Raw genomic sequence first — 22,514 nt, 5'->3', positions numbered from 1 at the left:
CTAGCTGTCTTTCAGGTTGCAGCCCAGGACCACGTGTGGACCACCTGTTTCTCTACAAAGCCGTGGCTCCTCGCACTGGTACCACTCCTGTTCGTTGAAATCTGGGAAGAAGAAGGCAATTTCCTTGCTGGCTGAGGCTGCAGAGTCTGGGGAGGAAGAAGGAGACAACAGAACAATAAAATAACAGTGTTGGAAGGGACCTTGGAGATCTTCTAGTCCAACCCCTTGCTCAGGCAGGAAACCTCAGACAAATGGCTGTCCAATCTCCATATAGGGTCTCCTGCTAGAGCAGGGGGTTGGACTAGAAGATCTCCAAGACCCCTTCCAGCTCTATCCTGACTGATCTCTTCTTAAAAACCTCCAGTGATGGAGCACAACTTCTGGAGGCAGGCCGTTCCACTGGTCAATTGTCCTCACTGTCAGGAAATTTAATCCTTGTTAAATGAATCCTTCCCCGTTGACTTTGCTGGTCAGAAGGTCAGAAAAGCTGATCACATGACACACACACACACACCGGAACACTGCAACAGTCCTAAGTACATGCCAGTTGCCAAGCGTTTGAAATTTGACCATGGGGATACTGCAATGGTTGTTCAGTGCTGAAATGCAGTCGTAAGACATTTTTCTCAGTGCTGTTGTAACTTCCAACGGTCGCTAAACGAATGGCTGTTAAGTCAAGGACCACCTTTAACATGAATTCCTTCAGATCAGTTTTTTTTCAACCTTGGCAACTGGAAGGTGGACTTCAACTCCCAGAATTCCCCAGCCTGTATGTAAATGAAGACTCAATCATCCACTCAATCATCTGTATGTAAATGAAGACTCAATCATCCAGGCCAAAAGTATCTCAGATTTACACACACACACACACACACACACACACACGCACCGCGTAGTCTGTATGGCAAGAGTTGGTTCCTTCCAACAACTCTCTGACTACCCAAAATTTGCGTTTTGACTGAAGACGTTTTCCTTCGATGAGTAACGAAACGTCTCGGTTTTAATAAAAGTTTGGTCCACTTGCCAAGATTTAACCTTTTGAGGCCCCTCCCCATAGTTGGGACCCACACCCTGGGTTTTACGAGTCGGGCTGAACTGAAGAACCCTGATACCTTCATTTTTTACCCCAATCCTCACTTCTTATTCTGGAATAAAAAAATTCCAGGATCTTTCACCGTTCTCGCCTTTTAAGGGGAGGCGCATGTCAGCACGCTCTGTTGGTCTGCCGCTGTGCACCGGTCTGCTCCAATCCTGCCTGAACTGCTGGGGGAGCACTGAATTTCCCAAATATTCTGGAGAAGATACGCAGGCACCCAAGACCACCCAAGACCACCAGAACTGGCCCAACAGAATCAATTCTGATTGTTCTCAGGGCAGATTAGATTGGGCACACAGGATCCAGTCCGTGGTGCTGACTTTCCACATCCAAAGTGGACGGGTGACCGTCTCACCCTTCACCCATCTGGGAAACCCACCCACCCCCCAGTTTTGAGCGCTTGTTTCGTGGCCCCTGAAACGTCCCAGGCGGCTCTGGAGGCCTTCAGGAGTCCCCCCGTGGAGGCCAGGCGGATCCAGCTCTGGGGCTCACCTGAGCCGTGGACGGTGTTCCGGGTGTCGGTGAGGCCCAAAGTCCCACGGATGGACCCTGGGGCAGTGTGGAGGGCACGGTACACCTTGGTGGGACCCATCAGGGATCTCCAGCGAGAGACGGCTTCCTCGTGAGCCAGGATATAAACCCTCATGGGGCCGCTGAAAGGGCAAGGAGAGAGAAATCCGTGGGACGCCCTGGTCTCTGCCTATTTCTGGATCCTTCTCCTTCCTTCCCTCTTCTCCTTTCCTTCTTCTCTCTTCCTTCTTTCCTTCCTTCCAGCCCCTTCCCCCCTTTCCCTCCTCCCTCCCTCTTCTTTCCCCTTCCTTCCTTCCTATCTCCTTCTTTCTTTTTTTCTTCCTCCTCTGTTCCTTCCATCTTCCTTGCTTTCCTTCCCCCTCTTCCTTCCTCCCATCTTCCTTGCTTCCTCCCTCCCTCCCTCCCTCCCTCCTTTCCTTCCTTCTTTCCTCCCTCCCTCCCTCCGAATCTAGAATCCTTTCGATCTAGAACCACACCCACATTTCCCCACCTGGAACATCAACAGAGAAAGCGCTTAGATCTAGCCCTGGACAGGTCCTCAAGCCTCACACAGTAATTTCCGGCCAGGCATGAAACTGGTCATCTGCTGCCTCCTGGTGGCCAATGCAACTCAACACAACACACATCTTTTTCATTAGGTGCCACATCAACTCGGTGACCACACAGAACGTGGTTTTTGGAAGGTCTGTCCCATATCTGGTCTTTCAGATCTTCCAACCATGCTAACCGAGTACACAAACACACACCACCTGCTGGTCATCCCCTTCTCATCTTTTCGTCCACTCTTCCCAGCATCACAGCCTTCTCTGGACAGCTGGGTTTTTGTAAGTGTCCAAATTAGGATCATTTTAATATATACACACACAAACACGCATGTACACACAGGCACAAATATCTTGATAAAGGAGGCAACACAACAGCTACTAAAATTTTTCCTACAATTTAAAATATTTTTTCTCACAAAACAAACTAAGCATTAAAGAAGGTGCATCTGAAAAAACCTCCATTATACACATTTTTTTCTTTTTTGTCTTTATATATATATATATACACAACACACATATACATGTATACACATAAACACACACACACACAAATATATATATATACATATACACACACACATACACATACACACACAGAGAGAGAGATCTATAAAAAGTTTCCCATCTTTCCCATCTGGAATCTGTTGGGAATTTTTGCTATTTCTCAACTGGACATAAACATGGATGGGAAGGGTTATTTTTTACTGAATTTTGGCTACCGCCCTTTCCACAGGGTGGAGAATTTAGTTCTTGTTCCAACAGCATAGTAAATTTTTATGGCTGCAGGTCTCTCCGCCTCTTTTGCGTCGCAACAGCGAGACAGAACATTGACAGGGGTCTCCAGGGGGGCAAAAAAGTCAAGATGGTGGCTGCGATTAAGTGATTGGAACCCTGCCCTTTTTTCCTACTTTTTCAGCATTCCCCTGGCTACTTTCCCCCTCCTCTAGAACAAAACTATTGAGGTCTTGGGGTGAAGGTAGCCGGGGGAACTGGGGGTCTCAGCAGGCCTTTGAAGGGGAACAGGAAGGGGGTCTTCTCGCCACCAGCTTCGGACCTACCTGGACATGAACTCCACCAGCCTCCGGTAGAAAAAGCGCCCTGGAGGAAGAAGAAGAACTTGTGAGGAACAAGACGGGTTCTGCTCTGCCAGCTCTCCACCCTGCTGGACCCCAATGCAAGCGAGGACCCACAGCAACCGAGAAAGAGGGCTGTTGTGTTGCAAAATGGATTGGATCCAGCATGGAGGGCCCAACACAATTGGCTTGGTCTGCAGGCCCCATCCCAACTTTCATGTGGAGTTGAGCAGCCAAGATGGCCAAGGCTTACAAGAACATTATGGGCCTCAGCTTTGATCCCTGGCCACAGGAAGCCCTCCGACCACCAGAAATGAACTGCAGGAAGGATCTACACATGGAGCCCCATCCTTTTCTTCATCCCAACTGCGTGAACGTCTGCTCATAGCTGGATCAGGTTCACCCAGGAGGACACTCAGCTCCATACCCATGAGGGACAGGGACATGGTCAACACTAGGAGGCCCAGATTTTGATCTCTAGAAAGCTGGACATTATTTCTTCAAGGCCCCAAAATGGGGGTTCGGGGTTTCTAGATTCCCTCTACTGAACCCCTCTGAACTCCCGTTATCTGGATATGAAAATCTTTCGGGTACAGGAAGCCTCGGACCATCGAAACTCTGAACTGGACCAAACCTGAGGTCCATCTAGCCCAGCTTCTGCGATATCCAGAAGCCAACTGGGATGCCCTGGGGAGGATCCCAAGACGGGACTGGAGGACAAGAGACCCTTCCCCAGTGTTTCCCAGGAACCAGGATTTTAGCCCTGTTGCATCTGGAAGTCTTCACCACAACCTGAGTGCTCTTGGTAGAACCTCCGGCTGTCCTCTCTGCTCCAGAGGAGGTCCTTTGTCCGGACGATCAAGAATTTGTGGCTCAGAATGGTTTCGTGCACTGCCTAGGAGAAGACCGAGAAGAACATTAAGGGGAAGGCCATGAAAAGTCCAAAGAGGCCTCACACCACCTGGCCATTGTCCAGAGGGCTTTTGGTGAGGGCAAGTGACCTTGTCCCTTAGCTTCTGAGAAAACTGACCTCCGTCGTTGTCCCAAAGGTGCTTCCTCTAAAGGGCAACTGGATTTTGTTTTTTTCTTTGAAGACATTTTGCTTCTCTTCCAAGAAGCTTCTTCAGTTCTTCAGAAGCTTCTTGGATGAGAAGCAAAATGTCTTCAAAGAAAAAAAAAATCAAGGAAGTCCAGGTACCTTTTGGGGGAAAAAACACCTTTGGGACAATCATGATCTGGATGGTTGAGTACCTCCATAGACAACCTCAACAGATTTTTGAAACCATGATAAATCTCAGACTGAAGACTCCAAAACATTTTTGAACTGAGCCATCACTTATTTGCTCAGGATTGGTCCAAACATGGAGAAGACCTTAGCTCTCCACAACCAATTTGCCCTGGAGGTCTGCTGGACCACTAGAACTCACACTAAATGACTGTAATCCCAATTTTTATAGAGAAATAATAAAATATACAAAATAACCCAAGTTGGGGATGCAACAGAGACCCCAAATCAATGCCAGCCAACTGCAAAAGGAGGGGGTCTTGGGCAGTGGTTGGATTCAGCCGGTTCGCACCAGTTCGGCAGAACCTGTAGCTAATTTTTGGTTGCCCAGGCCCAGAATGGACTTCTGGAAGCGGCATCCACACAGAGAACTGGTTGAATCCCACCACTGGTCTTGGGCTCAACAGAAAGTCTGAGCTTCCCCATCTATAAAGATCGATGGTGACCCACGGTCTACTCAATGCGCCACTGGAAAGTCAGATCTTGACCTAGACCATGGGCTCCTTCTACAAAGGGGAGGGAGGGGAGACACCCTATTGTGGGGCACAAGGTCATGAATACGCTGGAGAACAGGGTGTGGGTGAGGGTCTCTCCAAAGACTGAGGTGCCACCAGTGAAGCTATTTGAGGGGAACCTAGAAACCCAGCATAGCAGGCAGTTCTTTGTGCAACCCAAATAAATCTTTATGCCCTCAGAATGTGGGGAGATAGATACGTCAACTGCAATTCACAGAGGACAGGATCCTCCTTGACCAGTGGGTTTCTGGTGGTGACCCTCTTCACCCATTCCAAGTCTTAGTCCACAAAACTAAGACAGGGCAGGAGGCAGCTTTCCATCCGTGGCTTTTGCCCCCACCCTAGAAACATCCGGTTGACCACCAGAGCTGGATCAAGGCCGACAGATCTCCTAAGCAGAGGCCAACCATGGAGTTCTTTGGTCCTTCTGTTGCTTAGCTGGCCAGATGTGAAGACTCCCTAGGTGCTGAAAACTGGAGTGTGGCAGTGAAAGAGTTAAAGGAGCGATTGGCCGCCTCCTCTTTCCTTGGGGACCTGCACAACGCCTCATCCAGGGTTGTTGACCACCCTCAAGAACTAGGCTAATATCAACCACAGCTCTTAGTCTACTCTAGGGAATCACTTGCCTCCCAAGGTGGTGGGGGCTTCACAGCTGGAGGTCTTCAAAAGCAGATGTGACATGGAATAAGGATGGTACAAGGCAGGGGTCCCCACCCCACCCCACCCCCGGACTGTCCACGGCATGCCAGCAAATGGTCTGCACAAACAAGCAAAGCCAAATCCACGAGATGCAGGCAGCCCACAAAACCAGGGGCCCCTCCGGTCCACGGAAAAACCTCTCTCTACAGAACCGGCCCCTGGTGCCCAAGAGGTTGGGGGGCCTCTGGTATAAGGTCTCCCGCCTTGAGCAGGGGTTGGACTAGAAGACCTCAGAGGACCCTCCAGCCTTAGGCGTCTGTGTTTCATTTCATTTCATTTTATTTGATTTATATCCCGCCCTTCTCCCGACGGGACTCAGGGCGGCTCACAACATATTTAAAACAAAGACATACCCGCAATCCCCGCCAAATAAAACCAAATTAAAACCAAATATTTTAGAGTTGTGGTGTTAAAATTTTTCTAAAAAACCCAAGTTCTGTGTCCTGTTCCACCTTGGTGGCTTTAAGATGGGCGGACTTCAACTCCCAGAATGCCACCCATCTTAAAGCGGTCAAGGTGGAGGAACCCTGCTCTAGAAGGCTGGGGGGGGGGTATTTTCCCCCCTGCTCCTTGCCCCCCCCGTCAGAGACCTCTGGTTGACCGACCCCCCCCCCCAGTCCAGGAGGGTGCAAACCCCACCCTGGGCAGGCCCTTTGCACTCACCTCCAGCACGAGTGGGTGGGCCACCGCGTCGGGCTTGACGATGGCCAGGGTCAGCTGCAGTGCCCGCCGCAGCCCCGGCCAGGAGGGCCGCATCTGGACCGGGATTGGGGGGGGTCTGCGGGACGGGGGGGGGGGTTGTCTCGCTCTACCCGCCGCTCCGCTGCAAGCCAGAGGGAGGAAACGCGCCGCTGCAAGGAGACACGCACGTGGGGACCCAGCACGGCCCCTTCCGGGGCTGGGACGCTTTTGCACGCTTTTGCGCCTCCTCCCCCCCCTCCCCGTTGTGTAGGGAAGCCGGAAGCGAGGTTGGAGCGCCTTTAGCACACTTTTTGCACGCCTGTTGCACGCTTGGAACTCACTTCACCCCCCCCTCCCCACGCACGCCGCTTTTGCAAGCGGAAGCCGGAAGCGAGAGGCAACTGACGCCGTTGCACACTTGACAGCTCTCTCCCGCTTGTGCAAGGGGGGGGAAGGGCGCGCCTTTTGCACGCCTCTCCCTCCCTCTGCCCCGGTTTGCAAAGGGAAGCAGGAAGCGAGAAGCGGCAACTGGGTGGCTTTCTGCACACTTGGCATCTCCCTCCGGCTTGCGAAGAAGCCGTTGCACACTTTTGCACGCCACTTCCCACTCTTGCCGTCTCACTCCCCTCCCCCAGGTTTGCAAAGGGAAGCGGGAAGCGAGAGGCGGCAACTGTGTCACGTTTGCACACTTGGCGTCTCCCTGCGGCTTGCCCGGGGAAGCGGGAAGCCTTTGCACACTTTTGCACGCTCGGCGGGCCTCTCCCTCCCTGCCCCGCTTTGCAAGGGGACGCGGGCGGACTTTTGCACGCCGGCCTGGCTCGGGGAAAGCGGGAGGCGAAGGGGCGGGCGCGCTCTCCCGAGCCCCGCGGGGCCGCGCGCCGCATCCGGCCGGTCGCCCGGCAGCCGAGCCGGCGTCGCCTGGGCGGGGACGGGGGCGGAAGGGGAGCGGCGGGCGCAGCCTTGGCGACCCGGGGGGCCGAGGCTGCCCAGCCCCTCCGCGCATGGCCCAGCCGGGGGGTCCGCAGGGGGAGCCCCCCCTGGCCGGCCTGGACCAGGACAAGTACGACGCGGAGGAGAACGTGAAGATCATCTGCCTGGGCGACAGCGCCGTGGGCAAGTCCAAGTGAGTCGCCCCCTCCCCCCCCCCGCGGCCAGACCCCCCCCCTCCCGGGGGGCAGAGGAGGGTCTCCTCCGCCGCTCCCCCCCCGCCCCACTGTTGGGCTCCGGGAGTTGCGCAACCGCCCTTCCGGAGCCCCAGCCACGGGCGGGGGTCGCTGCTCCCGGCGGGGACCCCCCCCACCCCGCTCTGCAGCCCGGGATGGGGGCGGGCGAGGGGTGGGAGAGTCCATTGGGACCCGAGGTCGCTGCCCCCCTCCCCCCAGAAGCCCCGGCTGGTCGACGGGGGCATCGGAGGAGATGGGGCTCAGCTGCTGGCCCATGGGGGGGGGGTCTTGAAGTCCCAGGTGCTAGGAGGGGACAGGGGGGGGGCTCTCGCCCTCCACCCCAGGGTGCCCCCTTCCTCCCCACCCCCGCGGGGGACCCAGCAGCTGCGCCAGATGGTCCAGATGATCTCATGCAGGTGTTTAGATGATCTCTAAGGTGACGCTGGCTGGGGAATTCTGGGAGTTGAAGTCCGTCCACCTCTCGGCTGATTGATGCGGGTCTGGTTGAGTTGCACAAGACGGTTGACACAACTTCCCCACCCGTTTCTTTGGGAAAAGTGTGCAACTGCCGTCACACCCTCGGCTGAGATTGCTTTCAAGTTTGCCCCTTGGTGCCCTCTGAGCTTGGATGGAGGTTTTTTGGGGTAGGCTTTCATTTACCCAAACTAGGTAACGATCATCGGTGATGCTACTCGCCCTGATGACGTTCCCTAGTGGGGTCACGAAAGGTCTGCAAGAAAGCAGCCAAGCTCAGAGAGCACCAAGGACCCCTCGTGGCAACAGATGTTCTCCTTTTTGGCTTCTGTGTTTTTGTGGATCTTGGCAACGCGCTCAACCAGGTCCAATGGGGCTGGGTGGTTGTGGGGACGCAAGACGAGGTTTAAGACGCCGTGGGAAGCCGGCTGTCGCGTGAAGCCATCTTGGGGCTGAATGGCTGGGCAGAGCGTTCTGCTCTTGCCTATAAATTTGCTGAGGGGGCTTTTGTGTGGGGTCAACTTCCTTCCATGGGCATTCAGGGTGTGGTGTTGGTGGCGCCAGGGAAGGGATGATGGACGGGAGCCTGAAGCACCCACTCAGTCAGCGGCTGACCCAAAATCTGCCAGGCGTAGGAAACAGGGAGCCAGGAGGGAGTTTAATGAGGACTTATTCCATGGTACCTCTGGGTGGTCCTCGAATTTATGTCGCTAAGTGAGACATTTGCTGAGTTTTGTCCCTTTCTTGCTGCAGTTGTTAAGTGAATCACTGCAGTTGTTAAATTAGTCGCACGGTTGTTAAGTGAATCCGGCTTCCCCCGTTGACTTCGCTTGTCGGGAGGTCACAAAAGTGGATAACGTGACCCCCCCACGGGGCGTTGCGACCGTCATAAATATGAAACAGTTGCCCAGTGTCTGAATTTTGATCAGCTGACCGTCGGGATTTTGCAATGGTCATAAGTGTGAAAAATCGCCATAGCTCGCTTTTTCCAGTGCCGTTGTAACTTCGAATGGTCACTAAACGAATTTTTGTAAAGCGAGGACTGCCTGTATTCACAAGAATCTGATCTACTAATGGTCAAGCAAATTGGGGCCAGATGAGAGGCCATGGGCTTCGCGGGGGAAGGGGGGGCTGGACTTAGCTCTCTTTTGGGGATGTAGAGACTCCAGACCGATGATGCATTTGACTCCCCCCCCCTCGGCCTCTGCCTGGCCCTCTCCCACAGAAGCTGGGCTGGGCTGGGGGGGGGTGGTCCTTGGACTCAGTTTCCTCAACGGGGCAATTTCCCTCTTTTTCCAGATTGATGGAACGCTTCCTCATGGAGGGCTTGTATCCTTTGACGCTCAGCAACCCGGGGGAAATTGTAAGGCCTCCTGCCTTGATCAGTGGGTTAGACTAGAAGACCTCGATGGGGTCCCTTCTCGGCCTATGATTCTGTGTTCTAAAACCCTCCTAAAGTTGCTCCAGGGCTGGGTGGGCGGGCTGGTGGGCAGAAGCACTGGAGGCTCTGCATTGGTGGGCTTGCCTCTTCTGAGGACCCTCTACATGGCTTCCTCCTTCCTGAAGACCACCCTGGTTCGCCGCCTCCTTTCCTTGACCCGGCCCACAGCAAGCCACAGCAGCTCTCGACCTTCGCCCTGACCCTCTACAAGCACACGGCCACCGTGGACGGCAAGACGGTCCTTGTGGGTAAGGGCCTGGTGGACGCCTTGGTGGAGGCCACGGCGTGGAGTCCTGTCCCTGGTCTCATTGGGTGGGACTCTGTTCTGATGAACACGCCTGTCCGGGGCTTGGAAGTTGCCCATTGAGAACAAAGCATGGGAGGGGCTGAGAAGCTGGCTGGCTGGAAGGTCCTCCTGTGGTTGGATCTCAGCAGGAGATCCGTGATTTATCTCTCTCTCCACCTCACACAGCCCACCCGCATTCAGAAGACCCCGAGTTGCAGGAGGCCGAATAGGATGGATCTTCTGACTTAGAGAAGTCTTTCTCAACTTTGGCCGTTGGAAGATGGGTGGGCTTCCACTCCCGGAATTCCCCTGGCTGGCTGGGGGATCCTGGGAGTTGAAGTCCACCCATCTTCAAGGTGTCGAGGTTGAGAAATACCGACCTGGAGAGATTGTGTGAGTTAGGTGGGTCCTTTGTGAGCTGTGGAATTCCTGCTTTCCAGACTTCTGGGACACGGCTGGCCAGGAGCGTTTCCAGAGCATGCACCCGTCCTACTATCACAAGGCCCATGCTTGCATCATGGTAAGGAACTGGCGCATGGGGCTTGGGGCGGCAGTTGTCCAGGGGAAAGCCAGTGGGTTTTTCCTAGCAGGCAAAATGCTTGAGTGAGGGATCTCTGCAGGGGGATATAGAGCCTTTGTCATGGTTCCGACTAATGAAACACTTCAAAGAACTTCCAGGCATTTTATCCTAAAAAGTCTTTTTATTTATGTGACAAAATGTCAGCACAGGCATGATGAAAGGGAATGCTAAGATCTGAAGTTCCCACCCACTGAGCAGTTATTTTTGCTAGCATTCCCCCTCCCTATTTTGCTGTCATGATTTACTTTCTCCAGTTAGTGTGAAGGGCAAAGGTTCCCTTCCTTTCCCTTTCGTGGGCTTTTCCCTCCTCCCTCATTCTCCTCTGCATTAACTCTAAAAATACCAGACAGTTCTGCATACTTTGTCAAAGCAAGAATATTCAATATTTGCAGCGTTGACACCCTTCTTCTGACTCCGGGACTCAGTTGTCCTCGCCGTGTTCCTGATGCTGGTGGGACACAAAGGAGTTTCCCCCTTGCCCCCCCGCCAAATAGTTCCCCCGCCGGAGTCTATGGCAGGCTGGCACTGAGGCAAGCGAAAGCGGGAGTGAGATGGCAGATAGGAGACTTGCCCTTTTGTGCCCACGTAAGGATTCCAGACTAATTCCCCACCTGACTCCTCCAGTCTCTGACCATGTTGAGCGAGCCTACCAATGTCGAGAAGATGCTTCTTCCTGGGATTCTTTACACCTGTCGTCTCTCTCCCACCGGGATCTGAGATACTGGTTGTGGCCTGATTAGCGCATGATCAGCCGCCCTCTTCCTCTTCCCCCCTTCCAGGTCTTTGACGTCCAGAGGAAGTTGACCTACAAGAACCTGACCAACTGGTATAAGGAGCTGCGTGAGTTCCGGCCCCAGATACCCTGCATCGTGGTGGCCAACAAAATTGATGGTGGGCCTCTCCTTTTCACCTCCGGGAAGTCCTCCGGGGAGGAGACTTGATTCAGCCTCTTTTTGGACGAGGGGGAATCTTTTGGCCTTCGGGTTTTTTTAAGTCCACACAACGCCTGTTGTCCCAAGACTGTTTAGTCAGTTGTGGAGAATGTCACGAGGAAACTTCCTGTTAAAGCTGCATCAACCGCAAGCCTTAAAGTTGCCAAGGTTGAGGGCCCCTGAGATAGGGTCTCCTGCCTGAGCAGGGGGCAAAACTAGAAGATCTCCACGGTCCCTTCCAGCTCTGTTATTCTGGTAATTAACCAGTGGAACTACCTGCCTCCAGAAGTTGTGGGTGCTCCAATGCTGAACGTTTTTAAGAAGAGACGCGACAGCCACTTGTCTGAAGTGGTCTAGGGTCTCCTGCTTGAGCAGGGGGTTGGACTAGAAGACCTCCAAGGTCCCTCCCAGCTGTGTTGCCCTGTAAGAACCTGCCCTGCTTGGCCAGTCAATTCCTTGGTGCTTGTTGCAAACTCACCGGTTGGGTTGTTTCAGTCCCCGAATTGAGCCTGTAGGTGCTCGGTTGTCTCGGTCCGTGTCCTCTGGGTCTCCTTCCGGGTGGGAGAGGCCCGGCCCCTCCTGGAAGGCCTCTGAGGTCAGCCGATTCTCTCCCGTGTTTCTAGCCGACCTGAAGGCGACCCAGAAGAGCTTCAACTTTGCCAAGAAGCTCAACCTGCCTCTCTACTTCGTCTCTGCAGCAGACGGCACCAACGTGGTGAAGGTGAGGGGGGGGGAAGGCTTGGGTTCCCGGTCAAGGCAGGGCACCGGCCGGACAGGGGAGGTGGGTACGGAGGAGCCCAGCCTCATCCCCTTCCCCCAACTGACCCTCTGCCTTCCCCCTCCGCAGCTCTTCACTGATGCCATCAAGCTGGCCGTGGCCTACAAGCAGAACTCGGAGGACTTCATGGACGAAGTCCTAAAGGAGCTGGACGTAAGAGCAGGGGGCGGGCGCGAGGGGCGGCTGCTGGGGGCTCCAAAGGGAGTTCAGTCTTTGGCCAGGGGGGCAGTCAGGGAGCCTCTGGATGCAGGAGGGGCCGTTTTTGGTGGCAACCACCATGACACGAAGCTGCAGTTGGGTCCTTCGTGAGCCTGGCAGTCAAAAGGCTTCTTCTCCCTGACCCGTTTTTCTCAGGTGGGGTAGCCCCTCCCTTCCTGCCCTCCCTCTTTCCTCCCTTCCTCCCTCCCTCCATCCCTGCCTCCCTCTTTCTTTCCCTCCCTCTCTGCCTCCCTCTTTCTTTCTTTTCCTTCTCCCTCCCTCTTGCCTGCCTGCCTGCCTCCTTCCTCTCTATCTCTCCTTCCCTGTCTCCTCCTTTCCTTCCTCTTTCTTTCCTTCCCTTCCTCCCTTTTTCTTCCCTCCTTCCCCCTTTCTTTTCTTCTCTTCCTCCTTTTTTCTTACTCTTCCTTTCCCTCTCCTTTCTTCTTTCCTTCTTTGTTCCTTCCCTCCTTTCCTTCCTTTTCCTCCCTCCCTCCCTCCCTTCCTTCCCTCCTTCCTTCCATCCATCCATCCATCCACCTGGAAGCCCTCTCTTGCCGCAATCCCGCTGCTGCCCTGGAAGAGTCCAGGTGTGGAACACCTGTGTTGATTCTCTCTCTTGCTTTCCCTGCAGAACTTTGACCTGGAGACGAAGGAGGAGGACTCCCCCACAGAGGAGACCAGTCAAGGGGAGCCTTCCTGGGTCCACCTGAGCCCTGGGAACGAGTAACTGGGGCCGCCACTGGCACAGAGACCACGGGCAGCTCCACCTGCTCAGTGGAGGCAGCCAGGGGCCTCCGAGGGAAGGCACCCAGGTGGAGATGGGCTCTGCTGCCCTGGGAGACGGCGGCGGAGTGACCAGGTTTCCACCCCAGAGAACAGGGGCTGCTGGGGCTGGTAGACCTCGGGCTTCTCTATGCCCCGTTTCACTTCTAGAGGACCCTTAGCCTATATTGTTGTTGTTGGAAAAATTCCAGCCGGAGAAATAAATTTTGGAAGTCTTGAAGCCAGAGTTGAGCCTGATAGCTTCTCTGAGAGAGCAAAGAGGACCCAATTGTGTGGCACCTTCAGGTTGTGTTGCATTCTGAGCGAGCAACGAATGCTCTGGGTTGGGCCTTCGGTGCCAGCCACTCGTGGACTTCAACTCCCAGAATTCCTGAGCCAGCAGAGCTGGCTCAGGAATTCTGGGAGTTGAAGTCCACGAGTCATAAAAGAGCCCAGGTTGCCTACCCCTGCCCCAGCCAGCCAGGAATTCTGGGAGTTGAAGTCCACGAGTCATAAAAGAGCCAAGGGTGCCTACCCCTGCCCCAGCCAGCCAGGAATTCTGGGAGTTGAAGTCCACGAGTCATAAAAGAGCCCAGGTTGCCTACCCCTGCCCCAGCCAGCCAGGAATTCTGGGAGTTGAAGTCCACGAGTCATAAAAGAGCCAAGGGTGCCTACCCCTGGTCTCCACAACAGATAAAGAATACGTACCCAAAGCTCTTTGAATACAGGTAGTCCTCGACAACCGCAGTTGAGCCCAAAATTTACGTTGCTAAGGGTGAAATTTGTTATGTGAGGTGTGCCCCATTTTACGATCTTTCTTGCCACAGTTGTTAAGTGGATCACTGCAGTTCAGTTAGTAACATGGTTGTTAAGCGATTCTGGCTTCCCCCATTGACTTTGCTTGTCAGAAGATTGCAAGAAAGTGATCACCTGACCTCAACACACTGCAACCGTCATAAATGTGAACAAGCTGCCAAGCGTCAGAGTTTTGATCACGTGACCACGGGGATGCTTCCGCGGTCATAAGCCTGAAAAATGGTCATAATGCACAATGGGCTTTGATGTGTCCCATCAGCCCTGTTTGCTCACATGATTAGGTCACAGAGAGGTCAGGGTTATGTGGATCTCTTCAGACAACTGATCCACTTAACAGACAGGGTTAGCTTGGATCACTCACTTTGAGGCGAGGACTACCGCCAATCCACAGTGTTGACCAAGTTATTTACCATAAAGTTACAGTAAGTTCCAAGCCAAAGTCCTAGAGAGGGTCTCTACAAGCAAGCCTTCTCTAGGAATTCTGACACGATTTTCTTGTCCTCCAATGGCTGGTCCCCACTTCTCTGGGTTTCACAGAGACCGACCATGAGCTGGAGAAAAACGTCGTGGTCAGCCATAATGTGCTAAAATGGCCACCGTTTTATTTGTGATGACTGATAATTGGGAAATTCGTGAGCCTAGCAGGCACCAACAAGGAAGGATGAGCAAAGGGTTCTTCACTTTTTTGGAATGAGGGACATTGTGTGGCAGTAAAGGACCCACAACAGTAACTAGCATGGGTAAGTGGTCTTTATTGAGAAGACAACCTTAAGGTGAAGCTTTCCCACCCCCAGCCCAAGCAACACCTGGCCCCAGAGATGGAGAAGATTGATGCTTACTGGCCCTCCATCGGTAGGTGTGTGCCATCTTCAGATCCAGCAGTTTCACCCTTTCAGTTTGGTCAAGCTGACGAAGTCTGCCTTTGGGTGAAGATCTGAAGGGGAGAAGGCCCACCTCTGATCTTCACCCAAAGGCAGACTTGGTCAGCTTGACCAAAGTGAAAGAACGGACACTTGGCAAGGGTGAAACTGCTGGATCTGAAGATGGCACACCTACCGACGAACGAAGTGCCAGGAAGCATATGGCTGCAGAGAAAGGTGCCAGCTGTAGGGTTGACCACGGGGTTGATTGCACAGCCCACCAATAGTTGGCTGTGAATGCTGGGCACAAGCACTGCCATCTCAGTGGTCTTCAGATGGTTGTTAATGGGCAGATGGAATAGTGGAAGTGACCGCAGAGAACTGGACTAACTCAGTGGGGTCCACTTGGCCGATCCTTCCATGCTTCAAAGACCTGAGCTGGGAAGTTGTACAAGATGTGTGGGACCTTCCATCACAACAGAGCCATCAGGCAAGGTGAGGACACCTTCATGATGCTGCACTGCTGTTGGGTGGCCTAAACTTGCGTGGAGCTCTACATCTGCAACGGTGACCCAACAGCCGGTGATCAAGTGTGCAGAACTGAACAACTTTTACAGCTGACTTGGCAACAAATGTTCCCCCATTAAGAAAGATCGGTTTAGAGACATAAAATACAGGAAGTGCAACAAGGAAAATGAAAGAGCCTGGGACCAGAACAGATATTTTTTTGCAAACACATTGGATATTTACATTTTGTAAACAATAAGAAACACACTGCCAAACATCTGTCACAAAGAAAAGCTGGGGAGGGGGGGGAAACAGGATTTAAACTTACATGTATATAGATTCCAATTCTTAGCCTTTGTAGAAGTTGGTCTTCGTGTTAAGGGTTGCTTGTATGCACAACAAAATATTTACGCAACCCAATACTTGGCCTTCTCCAGACGGTGCTGAGGTCCCAGGGAAAGATTAAATGCAGGGGCCTCGGGTCACCCGTTTTCGTGCAGCCTGCAGGTCTTGCCCTGCCTGTGGTCACCACACTCCTGCTTCAGAAGCACCAGGCGTGGATGGAGCTCAGCTCACCATCCTGAGCTGTGTAAAATCGCCCCAAAGACGCAGTGCACGTGAGATTAGCAGAGCCCTGAACAAAACTTTCTGGTTTTGATAAGTGTGCTGCCACAGCTCCCCGAAGGATGTCGCTGGCATTGCCGAGAGTTCACAACTTTGGTGGCACACCTGTGGGCCAAAGGCATGCTGGGTCTCCTTCCAGTTCACCAGGACTCGTCATCCTCGGCTAGGCTCTCCAACTCCTCCTCGACAGAAGCCAGATCCGCGTCCTTGATGAGTTTCAGGTTTGACAAATCGGGCCAGAACCACACGGCGTTTTTCTCCTTCTTAATGATGTGCAAGAACTTCCGAATCACCCTCAAGAACCTAAACACGGTGTTGTCCGTGTGGGAGATTTCAATGAGGGGCAGGACTTCCTGCCCCTTGTTAATCTGGGATGGGGTCTGGGGGAAGTGAGGTTGGCTTGAAGTTTCGGGTTGAGGCGTAGTTTCTGGTGAGGACTGAGATGTGGGTGGTGAAGTTGCAGGTGGCGGATGGAGTGTTGTGGATTCAAGGGGAACTTCAGGTTCCGTTTTCGGTTCTGTTTGAAGGGAAATTTGGGGCTCAGACTGAGTTGGGGCTTCCGTTGTATGAAATACGATGACCACCTGAGCTGGCGTTTCAGATTTTGGTTCAGACGTGGTTTGATGAGAAGATTGGGTCTCAGACTGAGTTGGGGCTTCCGATGTAGATTGAGGTACGATGACCACATGAGCTGTGGTTTCAGATTCTGGTTCAGACGTGGTCTCAGACCAAGTTGGGGCTTCTGATGTAGATTGATTTATAGTCACAGGCTGAGTTGCAGCTTCACGTTCTGGTTCAGTCTGAGGAGACGGTTGAGGTGGAGTTATGGATGTAGGCTGAGGTGTAGTTGTAGACTGATGGGGAGCTTCATGTTCTGGTTTTGTTTTAGGAGAAGGTTGGGATTCAGTTTGAGATGTGGAGCCAACCTCTGTTGGAACTTCAGGCTTGGGAAGAGGTTGGGTTTTGTGTTCAGGTGAGGTTTGGAGAGCAGATTGAGTTATAGATGCGAGTGGAGATGTGCCTTCAGTCTTCAATGGAGATGGAGGCTGAGGTGGAGACTTGGATACCGGCTCAGATACGATTTCAATTTCAAGCAGAGGAATGGTGTTGGGTTGAGCTGTGGATTCAGGCAGGACTTTGGCATGAGGGGAAGATGAAGGTGACAGGACCTGGGATGTTGTGTGACTTGGTGACAGGACCTGGGATGTTGTGTGACTTGGTAACAGGACCTGGGATGTTGTCTGACTTGGGATTTCAGTCTTGGGTGAACTTGGAGATGAAGGTTGAGATGAGGTTTGGAGAGCGGATTGAATTATAGATGCAAGTGGAGATATGACTTTCGCCTTTGATGGAGATGGAGGCTGAGGTGGAGACTTGGATACCGGCTCAGATACGATTTCGATTTCAAGCAGAGGAATGGTGTTGGGTTGAGCTGTGGATTCAGGCAGGACTTTGGCATGAGGTGAAGATGAAGGTGACAGGACCTGGGATGTCGTCTGACTTGAGATTTCAGCCTTGGGTGAACTTGGAGATGAAGGTTGAGGTGAGGTTTGGAGAGCGGATTGAATTATAGATGCAAGTGGAGATGTGACTTTCGCCTTTGATGGAGATGGAGGCTGAGGTGGAGACTTGGATACCGGCTCAGATACGATTTCGATTTCAAGCAGAGGAATGGTGTTGGGTTGAGCTGTGGATTCAGGCAGGACTTTGGCATGAGGTGAAGATGAAGGTGACAGGACCTGGGATGTCATCTGACTTGAGATTTCAGCCTTGGGTGAAGTTGGAGATGAAGGTTGAAGTGAAGTTTGCAGTGCAGATTGAATTATAGATGCAAGTAGAGATGTGACTTTCGCCTTTGATGGAGATGGAGGGTGAGGTGGAGACTTGGATACTGGCTCAGATATGATTTCGATTTTAAGCAGATGGGTGGCCTTGGGTTGGATTGTGGATTCAGGCAGGACTTTGGCATGAGGTGAAGATGAAGGTGGCGGGACCTGGGAGGTTGTGTGAGTTGGAGAAGAAGATGAAGGCTTAGCATGAGGTGAAGATGAAGCCCGGGGTGGTTGATATAGGACTTCAATTTCTAATGAGTTTGGAGATTCGGCATGAAGTTGGGTTGTGGGCTTAGACGGGACTCCAGAGGTGGACTGGGACATAGGTTGAGCTTTAGGCTGAGGTAGAGGCTGTGCAGTGGTTGGAGGCCAGAAAAAAACCAAAGGCTTTTCTTGGGAAGTGGTTTGCAACAGAGTTGGGGGGCCAGCTGGGGTTTGGGTGGCTTCAGGAGTTGAAAGGGAGCTGATTGGGGAAGAGGTTGGGTTAGGAGTCGACTCACTCTGGACTGGAACCTTGATGGTGGGCATGGGCATGGGCGTAGGCGGGGGCTGAGGCATCGGGCCCGCCAACTGCTTTATCCACGGGTAGAAGTGTTGGGTGTCGGTATAGACCCCCGGCTTGTGTGCTTTCCCACAGCCCTGGCCCCAGCTGGTGATTCCAATGATCCAGAACGGTTGAGAGCCGTCTTCCTGGCACATGAGGGGGCCACCACTGTCTCCCTGGAACAAAAACACAGGGAGAAGGAGGGCTGAGGGTTGGCAGGATACCACCGAAGGAGGAAGCATAGGGAGAGCCTGATGGTCACCGTCTCCCTGGGCCTCAAGGGGATGAAAGATGCAGCCTTTGGATGGACGTGAAAGAGGTAGCTCATAATACAAGTAGTCCTTGACTTACAACAGTTCCCTTAGTGGCCATTCAAAGTTACAACAGCAAGTCCAGTGGCCTTCTGGAAAAAAAGCACCTTTGGGACAAGCAGGACCCAAATGATGGAGCATCTTCGTAGATATGTAGATCATGGTTGAGTCCTGCTTTCAGAGGACCTTGTGCCTTCTTCAACCTGGTGCCCCGTATTGGAGTTTCAACTGGGATGAACCCACAGCCTTCCAGGACTAAACCTTGAACCCAGAAGGGCAGTGTAAGGGAAGGGGGTACAACGCATTCCCAGGCATCATTTTGGGGCACCACATGCCTAGCGGATGGGGCGCTGGATTTCAAGGTCCACCAAGTGGGTCTCCCACAGGGGGGTTTACCTGGCAGATATCAGCTCCTCCTTCCTCATAACCTGCACAGAGGGTGTGTTCCTCAATGGCCCCGTTGTACCAGCTGCTGCTGTTGCACTGAGCCACAGAGAAGCGGTTGACCCTCACTTCGTGCATGGTGTCAGACACCTCCCTGGCTGCTAAAAGGAAAGGCAGCTGTTTAGGAGACTTAGCAGGCCCACTTTCCCTTCCTCCCAGGGTGCTTTGGGGCTTTCAGGCAAGGGCCTTCTGGGTGAGAGCAGCAGGGCCTTGGCGGTGACCTCTGGGAAGTTTAAGGCCCAGCATCCCCCAGGCTGTCCTAAGTAGCCCTGATGGGGGGAAGGGAGAGGAGAAGAAAGGAAAGAAGAAGAATGGAGGAGAGGAGAGGGGAGGGAGGAGAGGGGAGGGAGGGAGGGGAGGGGAGAGAAGGGGAGGGGAGGGAGAGAAGAGGGGAGAGGGGGAGATGGGAGAAGAGAAGAGAAGAGAAGAGAAGAGAAGAGAAGAGAAGAGAAGAGAAGAGAAGAGAAGAGAAGAGAAGAGAAGAAGGACTGGGAGAACTCAAAGTGGTTCCAAGCATTAAACGTTGATAGTGCTGGTGGTGCTGGTGACAGTTATGATGATGCATAAGAAGCTGGCAAACTGCAAATAAATAAATTGCATTACACTTATTTTCAGGAATGCATTTTTGCTCCACAAGGATCTACTAGGCCTGCAGCGTCTGGGGTCCAAGGAAGCGTGTCTGTGTGTGAGGAGGGCTGAGTGTGCCTTCTGTCCGCGCTCACTGTCACGGCTATTTAGGCACCCGGGAAGTCTCCCATGGCAGCCACGTTGTGGGTGTAGACAACACTCCCTCTCAAACTTCTAGAGGAGTTCCAGGTGGGGCTCCTGAGGCATGGAGAGGTGGCCGGGCCTTGGGGGGCACAGAGGGCAGCCTTAGGATCTCACCTGTTTTTCCTAGGATGCCCCAGCCGCTGATGTAGCAGTGGTTTAGGAGAGAGATGGTGACGGTCATGTCAGGCAAGCAAGCCGGTTGGATGTAGTTGCTGCACTTCACGGGCTGGTCCAGCTCCATCAGAGCAATGTCACTGGTCTCCGTGGTCCTCTGGTAGTCCTCGTGGATCACTATTCGCTTGATGTAGCGCACGTGGACCTCGGAGCCCAGCGAAGAAAGCTTCCATGCGCCGATCACTGCACGCCAGTGCGGAAGGTCCCTGGCGAGAGAGACAGTGGGTCAGCCCTTTCCACCACACCAATAACCATGAAGGTGCTTTTCCCAAAGGCAACCGGACTTCCTTGTTTTTCCCTGAAGACATTTCGCTTCTCATCCAAGAAGCTTCTTCAGTTCTGACTGAATGGTGGAGAATTCCTTACAGTAGTCATCTGGTTGTTAGTACTCTTTCTGAGAGCTGTTGAGGCCACCTGGAGGTTTATCGGTGCCCTAAGCATCACCTGAATAGTGCAAATGAGTGTGGGATCCCCTTGGTGACTGCAAGAGGACTGCAAGGAATATAAATCCTTCTATCCTCCACCATTCAGTCAGAACTGAAGAAGCTTTTGGATGAGAAGTGAAGCGCCTTCAAGGAAAAACAAGAAAGTCTAGTTGCCTTTTGCAAAAGCACCTTTGGGACAAACAGGACCTGGAGGACTGAGAATCTCCATAGACAACCAACAGCTTTGGCCAGTGGTGGGATTCAAACAGGTGAACAACCGGTTCTCTGTGTGGATGCCGCTTCCGGAAGTCCATTCTGGGCCTGGGCAACAAAAAATTAGTTCCCGGTTCTGCCAAACTGGTGCAAACTGGCTGAATCCCACCAGCTGGCTAGGTGACTTTAGGCCAATTACCAGGGGACTGTGAGTTCTAGTCCCGCCTTAGCCATGAAATCCAACTGGGTATTTTTGAGCCGATCACTGTCTCTTAAGGTGTCCCCCAAGGTAAGATCCACACCCACCGTTTTGGCTTTCCGAAAAGGCCTGAGGACCCAGCTCTGCCCACTGGCGTAGGGCCCAAACAGGGACCTGTCATTCCGGAGGTGGTTAATGGACCGAGATAAGATCCCACCTCTTCACTGGGGGTGTCTGGCTCCCTCCTTTCCTGTCTTTGTCGATTGTCCCCCCTTTTCTCTGTGGCAGCCCCTCAAACACTAGAAAACGGCTACCCTGTCACCATGCTTGCTGCCACCAAGTGGGACAGTCTCACCTTTTGTTCAAGAAGCAGTGGGCCGCAGTGAGAATCCACCGGCCTGACACGAGGGAGCCTCCGCAGCTGTGCTTGTGTCCTGTTATCGTGGGGAGTTGCAAGCTGACCACCCATGGCCACGCCCCAGCCTCGGCATCGGCTCCGCCCACCACCTGCTCACTTCGGCCATGTCCTGGCACTAAGGGGTGTCTTCCGCAAACACTGGAGAGAGAAACAAGCATTGATTCCTGACTAGCAGCAAGGACGGTGACCGTCAGCCCATGTGCCCCCTCTCTGCAGCTAATAGCAATAGCACGTAGACTTATATACTGCTTCACAGTGCTTTACAGCCCCTCTCTAAGCAGTTTACAGAGTCAGCCTTTTGCCCCCAACAATCTAGGTCCTCATTTTACTGACCTCGGAAGGACGGATGGCTGAGTCGACCTTTTAGCCGGTCAGGATCGAACTGCTGAACTGCTGGCAGTGGGCAGCCAGCAGAATTAGCCTGCAGTCCTGCATTCAAACCACTGCGCCACCACACAGCTCTATAATCCTAGCTATGCTAGCCAAGATGGTGTTTGGCCTCTCACCCACACGCCCTCCTTTCTTCTCCCGAGCACATAGCCTCCTTGGGAACCTCGTTCCAAGGGTTGCCTCTTGGAACCCTTTCTGGATCGGGCCCATCCTCCTTTTTCCTCCTTCTCACTTACTTACTCGCAAGTATCAACTATGGTGTGAGTGGGCCAGACAGAAGCCAGGATCTGGAGTGGAAGGAGGATGCATCTCATCCTCTTGATGGCTCCAGATGCTCCTCTGATTCCCTCATTCTCCCAGCGGCCGTGATGTCACAAGTGCACGGAGCCCAGTTGCAGCCAATCAGCACCCAGGCAGTATGACCTCATACAGAATGTGCCAGCTCCAAGCAGCGTTTGTCCCCTTCCAAATGCCTTGGCACATCTGGCCCAGATGATGATGGAGACTAAGCCGCATCATTGGAGGAGTGGCTAGCCGGGATCTGGTCTGCATTTTGGGAGGTCCTCCTGAGAAGCACCCATCATTCCTGGTCCTCTGTCTGGGGGCCTTCCTGGGTCCAGGGACCGCAGGACAGAAAAGATGGAGGGATGAACGAAGGCAAATATGTGTGTCCCAGGATAATATTACAGGATCCATTCTGGATCAATCAACAGGACAAGAGGTCTACGCTTCCAAGCTTTTGGACTTGAGCTGGAATCCATCCTATGGGAACTTCTCTCTACTGGAATATGTGCTTTGGGCTATTCGATGAGTCACATTTATCCTTGTGACGACAATCCCACGAGGTAGAATGTGCTGAAGGATAGTGTTCCCCTGGCCCAGGGGTAGGCAACCTTGGCTCTTTTATGACTCGTGGACTTCAACTCCCAGAATTCCTGAGCCAGCAT

The 22,514-nt window shown here is 53.1% G+C and overlaps 2 protein-coding genes across 2 annotated transcripts; one reads left to right on the top strand and one right to left on the bottom strand.

Moving 5' to 3' along the window:
- On the bottom strand, window positions 1–6,500 carry NME6 (NME/NM23 nucleoside diphosphate kinase 6). The gene is made up of 5 exons (XM_015826692.1): window positions 6,408–6,500; window positions 4,038–4,140; window positions 3,231–3,270; window positions 1,589–1,749; window positions 1–146 (listed from the first exon to the last, which is right to left on the bottom strand). Exons 1-5 carry the CDS (start codon window positions 6,498–6,500, stop codon window positions 1–3), a joined length of 543 nt encoding a protein of 180 aa, XP_015682178.1.
- A 926-nt stretch (window positions 6,501–7,426) lies between these two features.
- On the top strand, window positions 7,427–13,004 carry LOC107297333 (rab-like protein 2A). The gene is made up of 8 exons (XM_015826691.2): window positions 7,427–7,548; window positions 9,362–9,391; window positions 9,672–9,751; window positions 10,230–10,309; window positions 11,149–11,260; window positions 11,925–12,022; window positions 12,149–12,232; window positions 12,909–13,004. Exons 1-8 carry the CDS (start codon window positions 7,427–7,429, stop codon window positions 13,002–13,004), a joined length of 702 nt encoding a protein of 233 aa, XP_015682177.1.
- Window positions 13,005–22,514: the final 9,510 nt, after the last annotated feature.

This window comes from Protobothrops mucrosquamatus, unplaced genomic scaffold, assembly GCF_001527695.2.
Source record: "Protobothrops mucrosquamatus isolate PMUCROS unplaced genomic scaffold, P.Mucros_1.0 scaffold3236, whole genome shotgun sequence".
Taxonomy (NCBI): Eukaryota; Metazoa; Chordata; class Lepidosauria; order Squamata; family Viperidae; genus Protobothrops; species Protobothrops mucrosquamatus.
Note: the sequence above shows the minus strand (reverse complement) of the source record. Positions and strands in the feature narration are given on the sequence as shown.

What these genes read in the sequence shown, in the direction of transcription:
- NME6 (XM_015826692.1), bottom strand. Translation starts at nt 6,500, where the DNA reads ATGCGGCCCTCCTGGCCGGGGCTGCGGCGGGCACTGCAGCTGACCCTG. An exon ending in CTGGTGGAGTTCATGTCCAG is followed by an intron (nt 1,750 to 3,230) that starts GTAGGTCCGAAG and finishes TTGCCCTTTCAG; the next exon opens with CGGCCCCATGAGGGTTTATA. An exon ending in GAACACCGTCCACGGCTCAG is followed by an intron (nt 147 to 1,588) that starts GTGAGCCCCAGA and finishes CTTCCTCCCCAG; the next exon opens with ACTCTGCAGCCTCAGCCAGC.
- LOC107297333 (XM_015826691.2), top strand. Translation starts at nt 7,427, where the DNA reads ATGGCCCAGCCGGGGGGTCCGCAGGGGGAGCCCCCCCTGGCCGGCCTG. An exon ending in CGCTTCCTCATGGAGGGCTT is followed by an intron (nt 9,392 to 9,671) that starts GTATCCTTTGAC and finishes CCCGGCCCACAG; the next exon opens with CAAGCCACAGCAGCTCTCGA. An exon ending in AGGCCCATGCTTGCATCATG is followed by an intron (nt 10,310 to 11,148) that starts GTAAGGAACTGG and finishes CCCCCCTTCCAG; the next exon opens with GTCTTTGACGTCCAGAGGAA.